Raw genomic sequence first — 19,242 nt, 5'->3', positions numbered from 1 at the left:
TTCTTCCCATATTTACGAACTTCGTTACAAGGTGATTCCCCCAACACCCTGTTCTCACTAGGCTACTACCTTAATGTAAAGAGTCATTTCTTATTACTTCCTATGATAAGCAAGCATACTGTTGGCAAATGAGAATGATTTGAGTGCTTCATCATGGTATCACTGGTTTCACCACGGGGTTTGCAGATGATGTTCATGTCACGTAATTATGTCACTTCATAAGGTTCCCATGGCAATAGGGGGGAAATAATGGCGCTTGTGTGAAGTAAATGCAACATTTTTCAACTTTCTGCTAAGATATATGTGACTTTTTTTAAATCATGCTAGCCCCGCATATATTTTGCTTGCTGAAATCTGCAATTTATGCGGCGAAAGTGCGGCGTATTTGAAAAAATGCGATCCCGCATAAATGTGGCTGATTATGCATTAAATCAGGCGATCGCATAATCACGTTTTTCTGGAGGGACTGTAAATTAATGCACCAAGTTACTAACTACATCCTGTTATTGACAGCCTCTTTAGACTAAACATATAATGACAGTTTTTGACTTTCTATGTTTCTCTTTTTCTCTAATGGCAGGGACACATTCTTCTCCTGTTCATGCATCTGTTCATTTCTCAGCTCATTACTACAGCTGGCCCACATGCCCATTTCACAAAAAAAGCAAAAACCTTTAAAAGTAAACACACATGCACACAAGCACAGAACACTCTATCACAAGTACCAAAGACAGAACCCCTACACGCACAAACAGATACAACCACAACATACAACTTTCTGATAAATTCCATGTTTTTGCACGCGTTGCTGATTAATTGCATCCACCCAACCCTGTCATATGATCTATCACCAACATGAAACAATCAATCAGAAGAAGCTAATTACTCTAGTCTCATTTACAGCTTATAACTGCATGGAAGGGTTGCTTACACATTTACTCTACAGGCATGCGTGCAGTCAGAGACAATGACTGATTGAATTGACCAAAGCTGTTAACAGTTGGACGACTTTCTTCTTTTCAAACCTGGTTCTGTGGTAAATAGCTCTCAGTTCCTCAGATTAGAGATCTATTGAGAAAATGTAATTAAGACAACAGATATACAAGTCAGCTGTGTTTACCATTTAGATGATTAAATCTTTTTGGTTAAGAATTAACAATAATCTGTTGAGCAAGTACAAAAGACAGTGATCAATGTTCAAAACTGTCTCCCTACCTTACCCCGATTTGCAACGGTAAGCTTATAAAATTGATTTATAATTTGAGCTGTCGGGTCCAATTTCACAGGAAATGTCAGTTCGAGGTTATTTATCTTTAGGTTATTTGATCACGACATGTCCATAAACAGAAAGAAGAAGACTTGGCTAATATATGGTGTATGCTGAGGATGCAGTTGCTTTGAATTTAAAAATCTATGGCTGCTTTTAATCTAGAAAGGTCTAAGTGCCAATTATCGCTGACATCTGGGGAATCACCTGTTGATAAAACCAAGAAATCTTAGACTGTGAGGAGCATGCAGTCAAAAAGGGAATGCAACAGAGCACATGCTAAAATGAGAATACAGTTAATATCGGCATGGCTTTCGAGAGGTGGCAACAACTCCGAGCTCCAAAGGGTTTGAATACTCATGCCGAGATGCTTTTTTTCTGCTGAATAGGTGAGACATTTTAGTGGCTCAGTAGGTAGCTAGCTAATTTGCAATATGTGATCTGGCAAGACGTGAGATCATTGAGCAATCCTTAGATCTAAACGTCATTAAAATGATTTATTTTAAAACATTTACATTTTCATTTGGTCCAAACAAAAAAAGCAGATATGTTACTTAGTAGTAGGTTGCACTACTTATTCTTATGTTGATGTACAAGGACAGATTCGCTCTGATGTGGTGATCACACATTTATTGCACAGAGGAGCAGTGTCAAAGCACAACCTATGTTAAAAAAATAATAAAAATAAAAATAAAAAATACTCTGCAAGTAACTTGCAATTTTATGTTTTAAACAGAAATGGCAATAGAGAGGCAAAACTTTCGTGTTGCTGCTACATTACTGTTATAGGGTGGGAGAGTTTTTTTTGTAATTAAATTGAATAAAAGGAACATCTGAAATTATGTAAATTCAAAAAGTAACTATCCAATAACTCTGCCCACAATTGTCTGATTGAGCCAGAAAAAATTACTAAAGAAATCCTGCTGATAACAAGAGCAGAAGCAGAGTAATTTGAGAAACATTTTCGAAAAGTGGATATGAAGTGCCTAAGGGGTATTTAGTAGTGGAAATAAAGTGTTTAACGGGTAGGGTTAGGAGTAGGTGTAGAGGAGGGCTTCATTACACTGAGATGCAAACAGTATCTACCACTATTTGAACCAAGTGTAAATAGCATCTAACTACTATTTACACTTAGTGCAAAGAAAATACTGCTATTTTTCATTTAGTGTAAATAGCATCTAACTGTATTTGCACTCAGTGTAAATACCCGCTGCCTATTTATATTACCACCAATCTGCAACTCTACAGGTTTATATATTAAATATAAACCAAAATACATTCATGTCTGTGCACGTCTGTGTCTTCATCACAGAGCGGAGAATGAGGCCTCTGTTTGCAAGTATCAAACTCATATCATATTCCAAAAAACTGTTAATCCTGTCAACAGTGACCTAGTTCTGTCAGGTTTCTTCCAGATTCCTGTGAGAGAATATTTATCACATTACTGTAACAAGTGCATGTTTTGACATATTTCTCATTTATGGAAAACATTGTCACTTGGGTATTTGTTTGGTCTTTGCAGAAAATGGACAAGTCTTGCTCCACATGCGGTGCAGCCATTTAAATGTTTGGCAGAGCAGTATCAAGGTCCAGTTTGTTTGTTTTTTTGTTTGTTTAAATAGATAGGGGTAATCCATAGTGAAAGAATGGAATTTAATTTTTCAGTTAAATCCATTTTATTATATATATATATATATATATATATATATATATATATATATATATTTTTTTTTTTTTTTTTTTTTTTTTCCTTCAGTATCAAGCACAAGGCTGCTGTGATTTACCTAACAGCTCCCATATGCTAGCCATGTTTTGACTCCAAATGATGAGCTGCTTTATTTATTCATTTTTCCTTTCCACAATCTGTTTTTAGCTCAAATACAGGGTGGAGAAAGACAGAAAAAGAGCCAGACAGAAAAAGAGAGACAGACAGAAAAAGAAAATTAATTATTCTCGCAACTCACAACAAGTTTTGTCTTAAAGGGATAGTTCACCCTAAAATGAAAATTAAGTCACCATTTACTGATAATTTTGCGTCTTTTTTAAAAAGCTTGATGCTGGTCGCTATAAACTGCCATTATATGGATGAGCACAAGTGGGACATTTTTTAAAAATTCTCCTTTTGTGGTCCATAAAAGAAAGAAAGGCATACGGCATTAGAACAACACCAGGTGAGTAAATTCTATCTTAATTTTTGTGGTGGACTATCCCTTTAACTGGACATTTAAGTCATTTAAAGATTACAAGCCCTACTTTGTTCGTCAATCTGTATTATTCAAGATGCTCCAAACCACTGCTGTTTGGCAGCAGCGGAGATCAGTATTGAATTTGCTTCACTGAACTAGTAAAATTGCCCGAACCTCAATAATGCAAGTCAGCATCCAATTTCTAACATCAGCTTGGAACACTTGTAGCACAAAAGCTGATCATAAATTTTAGGAAACTATGCAAAGTCACTGAGACAGATTGCGCCCTGTTAGCCTCTCAAATATCACTTATGTGTTCCATTATGGATTCCCTGAATGAATCTAGAAGTAAATTAAACAGATTTCATGGTATAACCCATGACCACCAGACTAGCCAGCAGATACTAACCACCAATTCAGAGAAGCGGGCATGCAGTTCTTCCTCTGGGGGCATGGGGGCACTGAACTCCAGCAGCTGCAGGGGGACACTGTCTTTCAGGTTGATCTCAGGGGGTTCACTGCTGCTGAAGCAGCACAGGAAGCCCAGGGCGGGCCGTGTGCGCTTCCGGGGAGGCATCCTCTCCGATCAGGAGGAGCCGACAACCAGAGAGGCGAAGAGTCTGCTATCTAGGGGGCATGATCTGAAAGAGAAAGAAAGAGGCAATCAGAATTTAATAAAGACCACACAAGGCGACAAGGTAACCATTAGGCCACAAATTAATTGAAAAACATTAAGACAAACAGCAAGAAACTGAATAAATGTGTCCAGTGTTGAGCCACAGAAATGGAACCCAAAAACAACAAGCAAAGTTAAAAAGTCATGTTGAGAGTTGAGAAAGCCCTCCATACTGCCCGATATGGTCTTCCCTGCATTGATGTACCTCACTGATGTTAAATCTAAAGCAGTTTCACAGCAGTCCAACAACTTTAATTGGTCAACATCAGAATGTGAACATCAATGAAAGACAGAGACTGTTATTCTAGAGGCTAAAACCCTTCAGCTGTGTGGAGTGGCCATGAAGGAGCTTGGACTCTGAAAAGCAACAACCCTTATCCCTCTCCAACGCTTCTTCGGAGCATGTGGGCACAGTGAATGGAACCTCCTGGCACCTCTCTGGATGTGCTGGCATAACCCCCAGGGTGCTACAAAGACCTCTCTGTTTCCAGGCTACAATGATCACCAATGGCAAAAGAGAAGGAAGGCAAGGGAGGGCATGAGTAATTGCCATAAGAGGCGGCCGTACCCATCACACTCACCGGAACGGAGAAAACACAAGAGGGAAACAAGCCTAGCGTTCTTAGACTCACTGTTCTCACAAGTATGTCCACCATATTCAAAATGGTAGTGGTTTCCATTAAGCTTACCAAAAAATTGTGGCAAGGAAATAAAAGTGTCAGCCTCGTTTATTTCAGATTATTTCTCAAACACTAGATGACAAGTGCAAGTGCAAGTGCAAGTGCAAGCCCTGCTGCAAAAAACAACATGGTATGACATAATATGGTAGCTGGATTTTTGGTCCAAGATGATCTGCCAGGTTGAAACCAGGCCAGCTTGAGCTGATCAACCATCTAGACCAGACCAAATTGGCTAAAACCAAAGCAGGCTGATGCAGACAGAACAATATATACTATTAATATGAATACTAGATAGTCAGATATTGTTTCCTACTTTGCACCTAAAGTAACACAGCAAAATATTTCAACATGGAAAAAATGTATACTGTATGTTTTTTGTTTGTTTTTTAGTTAAGATTGCAGGTTGAATGTGATGAGTGAGAAGGACTTAAAAAAATGACTAGTTGCACTTGCCACGAGGGCTGAGACAATACATCTTTTCTCGATTCGCAAAACATAGATTTTTGTATAGATTCTGATATTTTCTCTCTCGAATCAATTCTGAGCTTAGTTTTAACAGCAGATGGCGCTCTAGGCTAGTTTTTAACTGCACTCCAGTGTTGCGAATTGCTTTCAGTTTAAAGTAGCTAAAATTGTTCACTAAATGTCGCTAGATGACGTCATACTGGCGAGTCCGCTGATCTATATTAAAAAAAATATAGATCAGTGGGAGTCATGGAATCTAGATAAGGTTTGTCCAAGAAGTTGCTAGATTTGTCACTAGGCTTTTAAAAATGTCACAAAAGGGGCAGGGAAGTTCTAGCGACAAAATCACTAAATTGGCAGCACTGTTGCACACTCAAATGCTCACTAAGAAGAGTGCTGGAGAGCGCTCGTGCTTTCGGCTGAGTCATGTACGTGGTTAAATATACTTGCACCTAAATATACTTGCACCTCAGAATGCTTTTATGATGTGAGATTAATGTAAACAGCCCACTGCGAACACCCTTGTAATTCACTTTAACCTTTTTGAGCTTTCGAACTTATGAATGATTATTTTAGGTTTAAGTGGTGTGTGTAAAGGAACTGGAAGCAAGCAGAGTATGGGTGAATTTAGTGCCATCTGCTGTTAAAAACTAAGCTCAGAATCGATTTAAGAGAGGATTGCGATACATCGGAAAATATCAGAATCACTACATATTCTTTGTATTAGTGTATAGATGTATTGTCCCAACCCTAGTTGCCACTAAATAATACAAATAAAACAATTAAAATCTCATCTTCTGGATTATCACTGGTTACATACAATAACAAACAATCAGCATTTATTTATATATCATTTGTAAAATAATAAAATAATAATAAATATTTACAATAATAATAAATATATAATAATAAATTATTATTATTATTATTATTATAAAAATCTGAGATGGTTCTTTTTAATGAAATCAGACTGAACCTTCAAAATATTGTTAGGGAATCATTAAGAAACCAGAACTTTAAGATAAACTCAGAACCAAAAACATTAAATTCCTTATGATACCCATCCCTGTGGAATATATATCAAGCTCCCCCTAAGCCCATTAATAATATATCATCAGTTCTAATCGGACATTCACATTACCGCATAACCATATACAGTTATTTCTTTATAGCTTATATAAATTTAAAGCCTTCATGTACAGCTCTCAAATAAATGCTTATTTTAATGGAACAGCAGTAAATTCTTTATGAAGGCTTTCATCTGCATATTTTAAAAGGAAGCAGAGTCTGAATATTGTTTCTCAACATCAGTCTCTAAACATGTTAAACATCTAATAGAGTGTTACTGCCAATGTACAACCCTTTTCTTAATAACATTCTGAATACATAACACAAACACTTTTAACTTTAACACAGAGATACATTTAGAATCTAACTTTAATAATTTAGTGTTATGTCAAGTCTCAAATGCTCATGAAGATTGTGAGGAAGGCCAGTTCTGCAGTGAGAAAAACAAATATTCTAAACCTGTTACATTATGAGGTTTAATTACACTTGAAATGCTGACTTTGAAGGAACCTACATATTCAGTAGAAAGGCAGCTCACTAGTATTAGGACAAAAGAAAAAAAGGTGACTGGTTCTTGCACATGAAAGACAGGACTTCCATTTCTCCAGCTTCCATATTGAAATTTTTTTTTTCTCATTCATTTTTCAGTGAGTAGTCTGTCTCCTCCTCCTTATACCATCTCTAGCAGCTGTCATATAATGGTTATGCTGTCTCTTATGCATTTATGCTACAGGGTAGGGCATGCTGGGTAAACTGCTTGAGCAGTGGTGTATAAAAGAGAGACAGGGAAGGAGTCAGACAGAGATGGTGGGGGGGGGGGCTGTTGCCATTTCTCATTCAGCTCATGACTACATCAACATCATCCTGTGTGCTGCTGGAAGTAGGTCAGTGGAGGAGAGAGGGAGGAGCGTTTCCCTCTCACACACACTGCGCATTATTTTTTTTCTTGCTTGTGTGATCAGCAGCATCTGTGTCAGGCAGATTTTTTCCCTTTCCTTTTTCAACTTTTCCTCAACAACATACCAATAAGAGAAACGCTAACACTTTACTTAAAGTCATTATGTATATGCATTATAAAAGTATTTTGACTTGTAATGAACCTTCTAATGCATTGTATGGTCTCATGAATATTTGTAACCAGTTATAATACATTACAATGCTCATTTTAAGCCTTTAGAAAGTACAATGCATTAAAACATGACAAGCAACCAGTTTCAGATGTTACAAGGAATCTGCAAATATTTGAATGCATTTTAAAGGTGCTCTAAGCGATGTCACGTGTTTTTAGGCCAAAACATTTTTTTTCACATACAGCAAACATCTCCTCACTATACACTAGCTGCCTGAACACACTGTAAAAAACGCTGTCTCTGTAGTTGCCACAAGCCCCAAAAACGGCAACAAAGACTACCTGGTGCAGCCTGGACCACGAAACATAATAAACTTGCTCCAGCCAATAACTGACAAGAATGATTTTAAATGCGTGTTCATGACTGTTTCAGAAAGCACGGAGGGGAGGAGGAGGAGGAGGCGGAGAAGGGAGGGTCTAGCTAGCCTCTGTTTTGTTTGACAACACTTCGAACGTCAACAGGAAGTTACTCCACCCAGGATCGCTTAGAGCACCTTTAACTTATTTATTTATGAAAAAATATAATGCATTATAACATACATTATGAATACATTTATAATGCATTATACATAAAGGCTTTAAGTAAAGTGTTACCAGAGAAACCTCCATATTCCTACTAGGGGTGTAAGAATATATACACAATATACACAAAACTGACGGTTCGGTTCGTACCTCGGTTTTGAAATCACGTTTCAGTACGCTACGGTTCAATTCGTTGTTGAAATATAATCATTTACATTGTGGCTGTCATTTTCATGACAGATTTATTTAAACATACATTAAATAATCAAGATATCACTAACCATTTAAGTAAAATATATTGAATATATATAGGCTAATATAGTATATATTTAGCAAGAGAGTTCATTTTTCTGACAAACTAATAAGCTGTGGTAAATGCTACCTGACACAGTGTTTACAAGCTGTTTTATTGATGTCTTTCCGCCTTTGAAACACTGATTGAGCGATTACACAAGAGATATTATACATTTCAGTAAGTTGTACTGTGTCTTTCAACATACCTTCAGATGTTCATTCATGTATATTCTTTAAATGTGTTGTGGACAGGGTAAAGGCAAATATTTGGGCCAGAGTATGGAATCCTTGTCCGAGTATGTGGAAACTTTGGTTTTGGCCTGTGAATGAGGCTCTTTAGTGGACTTTGGTCTCTCACCTGGAGTGAAGGAGACCATTTTGAACGTGAGGACTCCCTCAAATAGGAGGTTGTATGTTCTAAAGTGGAATCTGTTTGTGTCCCGATGCAGTATAATCACAGTTTGGACCAGTGCTGGAGTTCCTAACAAGAACGTTTCTCTGCAAAAGTGGGTGTGGCTTGGCGACTCTTAAAGTGAACACATTCATGTTGAGGGTGTTTCTTTGGGGAGACATTCATTGTGTGTGGGATGAGATGGTTGAGAACTTTAAGTTCTTTTCTTTAACTTGCACCTCAAAAGATGTGCTTTTGCTTCAGATATTTCTCTACTTAAGGATTTATGAGAACTTTCTGTCCGATTTTTGTTCCTTCCAGGGGCTTATCTGTGGTCCTAGAAGGCTTCACAGGGCCTCCATTTATGCCATTGAAGTCAGCCCCTTAGACATTTCTGACTGTAAAGTTGGTTGATGGCCTTAACATTCCTTAAATGTATTTGTAATTTGCAGGCCTTATTGGTAAGTGCATCCTCTATGGATTTCGCTCTTGGTTCAGTAAGTCTTTTTGTGAACTAAGATAGAGCATGTCTTTAACGGCGAGTGTACACACGGGATTGAGGGTGTGTTCAAGGTGTGTTCAACAAAATTAGCCCAATGACCAGTCAAAAGTAACCCAAAAACAGCGCAATGAAGTTTTTCCATCGGGCGGCTGAATTCTCCATTGAATTTGTACGTTTTTACACACGGCAACAACTTAAAAGTAGCTCAATTCACTGTGTATATGGTACGATTTTTGCTGTTGTACGAGCTTGCAGGCGATTGTTTTTCTTGAGAGAGAGAGAAATCGCATGGAAATCGCTGATGCTCGTATGGTCACGGCTCGCATTGTGTGAGAGGAATTTTGTGCCGAGCCAAGAACATTATGACCACCTCCTGAGCTCCCAACAATTTTTAAATATACTGAAAAGTGTATAGGCTGCCCCCTATTGCCAAATCATACACAACCACGTCATATGCTAGATATATGAATATTATTATAGCCCAGTGGCTGCAGCCCTACAGCGTGGACATAAATTGACACAAACACACAAAATACACTTTCTAGTTGTTTTTGTTGAAGGGAATGGATGTGCTGTTCTCTGCTTTCCACCAAATCATTTGCACATTAGTTTTTTTATTTTCTTTCTTTTTTCTATCCAAACCTATAGCAACAAACTCCAGTCAACATGTTTAGCACAAAAGCTCATGCGATTGTCGCCGACTCGCCATGCAGTAGTCGTGCCGTGTACCAGCTGCTTTGACACGTTTCTCAGGTTAACTGACTCGTAACGTGTGCAGTGGCTCACGACCTCCGGAGTGTCAGAACTCGCAGTATGTACACCTGCTTTAAGGTTCTTCCACCATGTTCTGCTCTCAAGTTGTGGTGTTGCAGTTGATTTCTCCTCAACTTTTAAGTAATAGGAGGATGAGGGACTCAAAGGGCTTGTGGCTGAAGCACAAAAGATGCTGCATTGGGTAAGACGCAGAGCTTGGTAAACCTATGGAAGGAAACATCCCATTCTCTATTCAGGGAGCCAGGGAAACATACGTAAACGACCTCAGCCATATTGAGGGACAAAAATGTCATAAAGACATTTGATTATGAATCTTTTAACTAGAGCCAGTAAACAATCAACCAGAATACACTCCAGCAACCACAAAGCAATGTACTAAAAACAACATTGTGATGATATGTTTTGCACAATGTTAAACTACTTCCTTCTGCTGCTGTTACATACACATATAGACACCTCTCTCTCTTCACATAATCCTCATTTCTCTGACTCATAATTGTTTGTTCTTTCTATAACAGGCTGGATCTTATGTAATGCAAATACACTTCTCTCCCCCGCACGTTTCCCCCAGAATTCATTCCATAATGTTCTCACAATAAACCCAAGGGAACTCCAAGGAATCTTTGGCATTCCAAACCGCCTCTGTCACAGTGGCCAAATGGAATCTTTTCATTTTCTTTCTATCGCTCTCTCTCTCCTGGTTTTTAGCAATAATATCAGAGGTTGCCCTCTCCAGAGGTTGCCCTCTCCAGAGGGCCCCCATCTGATCTTCAAAGCCAGTATAGCACTCGCTCCCAGTGTCTGAGAAAAAAATAGAGCAGCAACAAATAAAGCCCAAATGGAATAAATGTATCATGTTATGGGAGTTAAAAATGAGGATCAGTTTTTAATTAAGTATAAACAAGATAACTGGGCCAATTCACATGCTACACATTAAAAGTACTTTGCTTGCTCACTTACTTTTGAGTAAAGCAATATAGTACAGTAGCATCATAAAATTGTACTACAGCTAAACTGAATTTATAACTAAATAAATTCAATACTTAACTTCTGTGTATACATTTAAAAACAGCTGTGATGTTCACTGCACTGAACTTTTCTTCAACTGAAAAGGTTCACTTTGTTTATTATTTATACAGCAGTGTGAATGTACTGTGTCTGTTTATCTGTATATTAATTTTGACCTTCAGCATGAGTGTTATCAACGGAGTAGCTTGGGGATTATGCATTCTTACATGTCCGCCAATGTGGAGGATGGTGTGATAAGTAAATCACACTTCCTGCCCAGAATCTCACAATCAAGTTCATCTCTAGTCCTCTCATGACTCGAGGGGCCCAGTCCACTTCAGTATTACTTCAATGGAAACTGATGATTACACTTTGCAATGCCTTTTGCAGTGCTCTTGTATAATTTGTGTCTATGGGTGTATCAACTTTCTGCACCTATACAGAGATGTCATTGATTTTACATTGTTTTAATTAAAAAATTGCAAATGAACTCGACAGCCGGTGTTCATCATGGGAAGAGTAATGCTAATCTGTTTCGTGTTGTACAAAAGAGAGTACAACTGTGCGTTTAATTTTAAATTTAAACAAATTATTCAGAAAAAAAAATCATCCAAAATAATTATACATGTAGATTTTATGACTTCATATTAAAGGTAGTGTAGGTAATTTTTGTAAAGAGGCTAGCAATAGCAAAGCTAGCTTTGAAAGCATAAGATCCCACCCTCCCTTCAGAGCGTCTCCAAAGCCACGCCTCCTCCAAAACACATGAATGCGTACAGCAGGGATCAAACAAAAGCGTCACGAGAGACGGCGTTAAACTACCTCTCAAAGCACATGACATTACAATGAAAATAAACGTAAATAACTTAAACAGCTCTGACCTGTACCTCCTGACTGCTGCAGATTAATTTCGGCGTTGATAGTGTTGCCATTGAAATTCAAAAATTCAAGTCACGAACCACCCCAAGTATAACTGTATCCCTCTGACCAAGGGACTGGATGAACATTTTATGGTTCTACGCATTTCACTGATGATAGAAATACATATAAATACATTTAGACCACTTAACTTAGTGATTGTTATTGGGATGTGAAGAGACTTCCAACCAGCTTAACAAAAATATTGTTTTTGAAGCAAATCACTTACACTGCCTTTAATTGAGAAACTACAAAAATCTGTATTGTTGTCTTCTCCCCATCTTCTTTATCTTGTTTTTCTACTCTTCTTTGATATTATTCACTGACACATCCTCTGCTGCCAAGCATAGTATTCAGAGCAAGCAGAGTCCCTTCACTGCACTCAAATGAAAGATGTTTTACATATTTTAGCATTGACACTTCAAACTGCAACAAATACTTAGGCCTTCTCTGCTGTTTTGGTTAAAGTCTGTAAAATTTCAGAAAGCGAAGCAATTCTCTTTGGAATGATTTCGTATTTGGACACACTCAAATGTCACTTTATAACTTAGATGGCACTGCAGCTCACTTCAAAACATGATTGTTGCAAATAAAAAGTAGTGAATTAAACCTGAAATATAATGCACTGATTTCCATTGAAGTGAATGCTTCAAGATGGCATGAGCATGGTTTGTTAACCATGTTACCATGTGAAAGAGTGTTAAAAATCCCTCTTAAACCGTGTCAGATACATTACACCAGATATTGAGAAAGCAGCACAGTGTAATAATTGGTCCAACATTTATTTAGAATGTGACCAACACGTTTTCTTTGATGTTTCATAGCTAGCATCTGGGACAATGGAACCATAATGGGACAATGGTCAATATAGCATACAGGTCATTGACTGCTGTTGTGTGTCAAATGCGTGTGTCTTTGGGCACGTGTGTGCGTGCAGAGGGGAGTTGAATATGGAAGAACAGAGGGCATTACATAAATAACAAGGCTAAAGTACTGGCTGACTGCTTGCAAACATGGGTTGATTTATCTCATCTGCTTTGACTCACAGAATCACATGCCTGTCATGCATACAGAGAGACATTTTAGTATAACGTGCGCACAAAACTGCCTTACTAAAACTAAACACTGTAGTTATGTAGATTATTTTTCAAAACTGATAGATGACCATATTTCAAGCCAATGAAAAACACATGTACATGTCATGTATTCATTTGGCAGAAGCTTTTATACAAAGTGACTTATATTGCATTGAAAGCATTCAGCACAATAATCTATGGTTTGAGTTACAGAAAGGTCTTTAACCAGTGGCATGATCTGAGTTTTCAAGGCAAAGTATTTCACATCTATAAAGGAGGACCTTTAAGTGCCTACGTGCAACAGAGATGGTCAAACCCAACCCGTCCTATCTCTCCTCTATTCTCTCCAAATCACTTCCTCTTTCTCCTCTCGTAAGATAAGAGAAAGACTACACGAGCATTCAAAACTTTCACAGTGAAAATCTATTCCAAGCTGTTACACATAGCCCAAGCAGTTGTCTGCTTCATAGCATAGAAAGACAGAGGCAATAATGCTTTGTGAATGGTCCCTTAAATGTTGTTAATGACCGCAAAATATTTTTTATAATTTCATATTTTTGTAATTGTAAATCTTGTGTACTATGCTGCATTAAACATTATGCAGCTTTAGATGCAGATTCTGTATTCAATACCCTGGCAGCTAAATAAATCACTGCCAACATCCTGATTACTTTCAAATTTACATCCAAACAACTTGACATTATTGTTGTTGATTTTAAATGGGTCAGACTCAACTCTTTGGACTGAGTAACATTAATAAAGTTGTTATACGGTATTGTAATAAGCATAAAAACACATTTATTGGGTAAAATAGACATTTTAATTAGATTTAAAGAATGATGCCCTTTTTCTCATAGATGACAAACAACTGGCCATTTGCTAATAGAGCTTCTAATTGTGCCTTTCTGAAATTTTAAAACAATTCTGCTAAACCACTAAAGCAAGGATCTGCAAAGAATGTTGATAAACCCTGTTTCATTCATTCTCTCTCATAAATTAAAACCATGTCTACATCTGCTTTTGGTCACTGTGAACTCACTCACTTTAACAAGAATCCTTACGATTAAAACAGAAGACTACAAATTTCAATAAGTCAGTTTGACAGTGCAGTTTACAATGCAGCTGTCGTGTTTCTCTCCTTTTAATGAAGACTTCAGAGGGCATTATAGAAGTCAGAGGTCAAGGATGTGATCGACTTACATTTAAGTAGGAAATTCATCCAAGCTACACTGTCTGAAGGAGTAAAATGCCAAACACAGTGGTCTCCATTTTTAACACAGACCTGCAGAGTAATGCTGTGTTTACACAAAAACACATGATGCATGAAGGAATTCGCTTAATGCCAGAAGAGAACTGGCCCCTGGGTTTCTCCCAAGGTTCTTTTTTTCCCCCACTACTGTCCCTGATGGACTTTTGGTTTCATGCCATTGCCGGCATTGGCTTGCTCATTTGGGGCTTAAAAGACAAACAATATTCAGAAAATATTATAGATCTGACTGTACTGACACTATCAGATGAGAACAAAACTTGACCTGAAATGATCTGGATTAATGTCACTTATATTCTGATTTTGAAGTCATTTCATAATTGATTGACAATGTTGACACTGTTATTGAACTGAATTGAATCAACAGTCTACCACTGTAGTTTACATCTCATATTTCGACAGGGTATCTTGCTTTATTATTTATTTCGAATTTCTTAAATAGCCAAACTTCAACAACATAAGGGCAGATCTCTCAAACGCAGCTGATGATGCTTTGAAGTGATCAAGAATATTCCAATTTGAAATAAGATTCTTCGATTCATCCGTCCTCATTTTCTTTCCTTGCATCCCATCTTTGCATCCTAAGGATGAGGATGCACAAATAAGAAATGAGAAGTGCCCCTAACTTGCTTTGTCTCTGAATGTACCAGCCATTTTGAATGAACTGTTTGATTGAATGATTCAATGACTCACTCATTAAGATAAAAAGATAATAAAGTTGCTGCCATCTACTAGCGGTTTTAGTTTTATATAAAAGTATAATTTCATTTTAGCTGAGGGTGCTGAGAGAGTGAGTAAGATTGAATGCTGTTTTTGGTTGTAATTCTAACAATAGTTCTGGTTAAAGAGATAGAATGTGTTTATAGGCAGGAACACACCAAGCAGACACTGACAATCCAGTGCCGACGAAAGCAGACTGCAGGGTTGGTTCACGTCGGCAGCGTCTGGGTCCAAAGTTGTCCTGACACACCAAACCGACGATTGACAGCCAAGTAGCACGTCCAGCAGGTGGCAGTAGTTGAACAGCCAATCAGAATGATCAGATGGCACGGCGGGCCGACGAGCTCCGACGCCGGTTCTACATGTCGAATTGGCCGAAAAAAAGCTGACGAGGACCAACTTCAGCTGATGGTGAGGAACACACTGAGAAAACTTAGTCGGTCAACGAACAAAAACTGCCCAACGGCCGACCATCGGCTTGATGTGTTCCTGCCTATAGACTAGGGATGCACAATATATCGCATGCGATTGTCACGTGCATTTCGTCAGTAAAGCCGGTTCCCTGATTACAGCTAAATCGCCATCACCTGCTTTCAAATGGAGCGGCATTTAATAGACAGAGCCGTAGATCACTGATAAGCCACGCAATATCGCGTTCATATCACAGATGAATCGCCTTCGATAATGAACACGATATTGCGTAGCTTGTCAGTGAACTACGGCTCTGTCTAAATCGATGGCGATTTAGCGGTAATCAGGGAACCGGCTTTACTGACGAAATACGTGTGACAATCTCATGCGATATATCGTGCAGCCCTATTGTGAACTATTAAGCATAGCATACAATGTCTTTTTTCCACAGGGTTTCTTTGAAACTGACCCATGAATTTGCTATATAAATAAACGGGACTTGACTTGACTAAGAATTACGGCGCACACTTTTTCATCTGGTTTTCTGCCATAGCTCAAAATATTAGGAATTTTGTATTTTGCTGTGTAATTAAATTCAAAACATACTCTTGGTTGAAAGAGACTATTATATTCTAAGCATTTTCACATAAACAAATTTAGAAGTGAAAAGTTGCCAACTAAAACCTGTGGTGTAAATTAATCAACCGGACTTAATCATTCCCTCAAGTCTTCCAATACTATCCAGAACAATTTTCCAGATCTTTAGCGTTCCACACTCCAGGTTCCCCAGAAGTATCCGTCCTTAAAAGCCTTGCAATAAACAAGCTGTTTATAAAGTCAGCCTGTCAGAGACAGTACAGATGTTTACAGTATTCAGGCATTAGGTGGAATTCAGGACTCAGTACTAATGAGCCACTTTTTCCCAAGCAGACAATACCATTGGTGAAACTCCCACAAATAGATCATTGACTGATATGAACTGGACACTATTTATACCCAGAGTCACTGGTTTGCTGTTAGATGTTTAACATTCCATTAGACTTTACAGGGCATTTCCCATATGTCACTGGGGCTGTGAGAGAAACCTGATCACACAGTGCACCACATCAAATTCCTGAGCATCCTGTAGCGAGTGGACATCAATCTGTTTTCTATATTTAGTCCAAATCGATGGCACACTTTCAAGCAGTGTGCCCAAAGTGACAGAAAGCCACCACAGAACGCGATGATTTGCGATCCAGACTTCAGTTCTATTTCACGCTTCTTGTGACAGAACAGAATAAAGACAGAAAGTCAAAATGCCTGCATTGGCGAGTGTTCGCATAAACACAGTCAGTATTGTTATTAAAGGGTTAGTTCATCCAAAAATGAAAATTCTGTCATTAATTACTCACCCCATGCCGTTCCACACCCGTAAGACCTTTGTTCATCTTCGAAACACAATTAAGATATTTTTCAAAAAATCCGATGACTGTGGCTTGCATTCGGAGTGCGTATCAAACCAAAGTCACGCCCCCCCCAGAAATTTCGAAACACCTATGATGTAACGAAGCCTTGTTTACTGAAATCACGTGACTTTGGCAGTATGATACACGCTCCGAACCACTGATTCAAAACAAAAGATTCGTAAAGCTACAAAGCTTAATGAAGCAGTGTTTTGAAATTGTCCATCACTAGATATTGTTGAATAAAGTTGCTATTTTGTTTTTTGGCTACATAACATTAAGGTTGAACCACTGTAGTCACATGAACTGTTTTAAATACGTCTTTACTGGCTTTCTGGCCATTGAAAGTTTTAATTGTCTTGCTGGCAAAGCAGGCCTCACTGAGCCAAAAATATCTTAATTTGTGTTCCAAAGATGAACGAAGGTCTTACGGGTGTGGAACGACATGAGGGTGAGAAATAAATGACAGAATTTTCACTTTTGGGTGAACTAACCCTTTAAGTGAATGTTAACCACTGAGAGAAAATTGATTGTGTATCAGTACATGCATTAGGGTCTTAAAGTGACAGCAGCCTAATATACCTCCTGCTGCATTAATTTTAATCAAACAACAAAAGAAAACTCACTGTTCTTGACTGAATAACCCTGTAGTGTTTCATACCTACATGCTACTCTTAAATAGTCTGTACCTGAGAAAAAAATAAAAATAAAAATAATGCACTGTTTATTTTATTTAACTTTCTTATATTGTAATTGTCCTATAGTTTGTATTTTTATTCTTATTTTAATATCAAAAAACAAAACAAAAAAATAACAATACTGAGATACATGTTATCGTGAAATAAGATTTTGGTTTAATCACTCACCCCTAAATGACAGGTTAATTAATGCGATAACATAATTAACCATATTATTTTTGCAACAAGTGAACCATTTTCACCATTAGAGTTTGATGCAGTTGAGGGCAGTAATAACTTTAATTTTTGTCTTGATCCTTTTATTAATGTTGCAAACATCTCTATCTCATCATGTTACAATAATAATAAAAAAAAAACAAATGTTCTGTTATCTATTATTCAGTTACTTGTCCTGTTGTTTTAGGCTTTTGCCTTGGTTCAGTATTAGTATCAATACTTATTTTATTTTATTTAATCTTAAGTGGTAAACATTTTTATGGAAAATATATATATATGGACCTAAAAGTAATGCGGCAACATGTAAGTAACCGTGTTAATTACAATACCTAATCTGTGATCAACGCTTTTTAAAATATGTCAGAACTAAGTAACTCAGACTCTCTGTCACAAAATTGTTTATTTAGTAAATCAAGCCAGTGACTTCACATCATTCCTCTTAGTAGCATGAAAATCATTTTTTATTTAAATTGTGAATAAATTATATACAGAAAGACGGCAAAGAGCACTTTCTTTATAATCACTGGAGCTGTCAATTACTTCATTTCAGTGCAAGCTCACTGAGTACAGCACACTTGCCAAAATTTGTTATAATCAATGATGCAGTCTACACTGCACAATGAATATTTACATTGTGTCACCACTATGTTATTTGTGAGAGTGCAGAAATTCAGTTGCAATGGCAAGATCACTGCATTGTGTATTGACACCATTTTAAGAGCTGCTGTGCAGCCAAAATTATATACCAGTTATCACTGTAAAGCTGCTTTGACACAATCTGCATTGTAAAAAGTGCTATATAAATAAAGGTGACTTGACTTGACTTAATAGTCATCAATAGACTGTGATCAGCTACAACACTGAGCACTGCAACCTTTAATGCAATGGGAGTATACTTAAATATAATGCTATAATCAACAGTTTTTACAATTAGTTAGTCTTGACAGCTGTAACATTTTAAATGCAGTAAAAGTTTTCAAAAGAGCTCCACGTGTAATACTTATTTCATATGCAAAGATGTTATACAAACATACCAATGGGCATTTACATTGAAGTCTTAAAGGAGACATTGAGTGTTTAAATCAGGGGGCTAAAGTGGCCTAAAATTTGTAAATGATGACAGTTTTGATGTAAAAATCCTAATAAAAATTTTAAATGAACCTCAGGAAACATTATAAGACAAAAAGAAAATGTCGTTAACGACCCTTTAATGTCCTGACATTCACAGTTCGTTCCATGTCACTTGGTTCCACTCATGTGAACTGTAAACATGCTGTGCCAAGAACAACATGTTTGAACAACAGATAGGTCTGCTGCCAAAGCTAGTAGCTGATGATTGAGAGCAGTACGAGCATCTTTGCGAGAGACCGCACTTAATTCATTTCAAGGTTGTGATATATTCTTGTTATAGCCTTTTCCTGATGAGAGTGTTCAACTCCATCCTTACCATCTCAAAAATGTACGACTGACCAAACGCCCTCACAAGGGAACAGACAAGCTGTTCAGACTTCAGATAACAGAAACTTGGA

At 37.6% G+C, this 19,242-nt stretch overlaps 1 protein-coding gene across 5 annotated transcripts in view; it reads right to left on the bottom strand.

Moving 5' to 3' along the window:
• daam2 (dishevelled associated activator of morphogenesis 2) overlaps positions 1-19,242 on the bottom strand; it is a 97,778-nt gene that overhangs the window by 50,631 nt on the left and 27,905 nt on the right. For all 5 annotated transcript variants that reach the window (XM_067368519.1, XM_067368518.1, XM_067368521.1 and 2 more), the window contains exon 2: positions 3,863-4,094. In XM_067368519.1, the coding sequence (XP_067224620.1) occupies positions 3,863-4,030 (168 nt within the window). In that variant the 5' untranslated portion in view covers positions 4,031-4,094. The remainder of the gene's footprint in view (positions 1-3,862; positions 4,095-19,242) is intronic.

This window comes from Chanodichthys erythropterus, chromosome 18, assembly GCF_024489055.1.
Source record: "Chanodichthys erythropterus isolate Z2021 chromosome 18, ASM2448905v1, whole genome shotgun sequence".
Classification (NCBI taxonomy): Eukaryota; Metazoa; Chordata; class Actinopteri; order Cypriniformes; family Xenocyprididae; genus Chanodichthys; species Chanodichthys erythropterus.
This window is presented reverse-complemented; position numbering and strand designations above follow the sequence as displayed.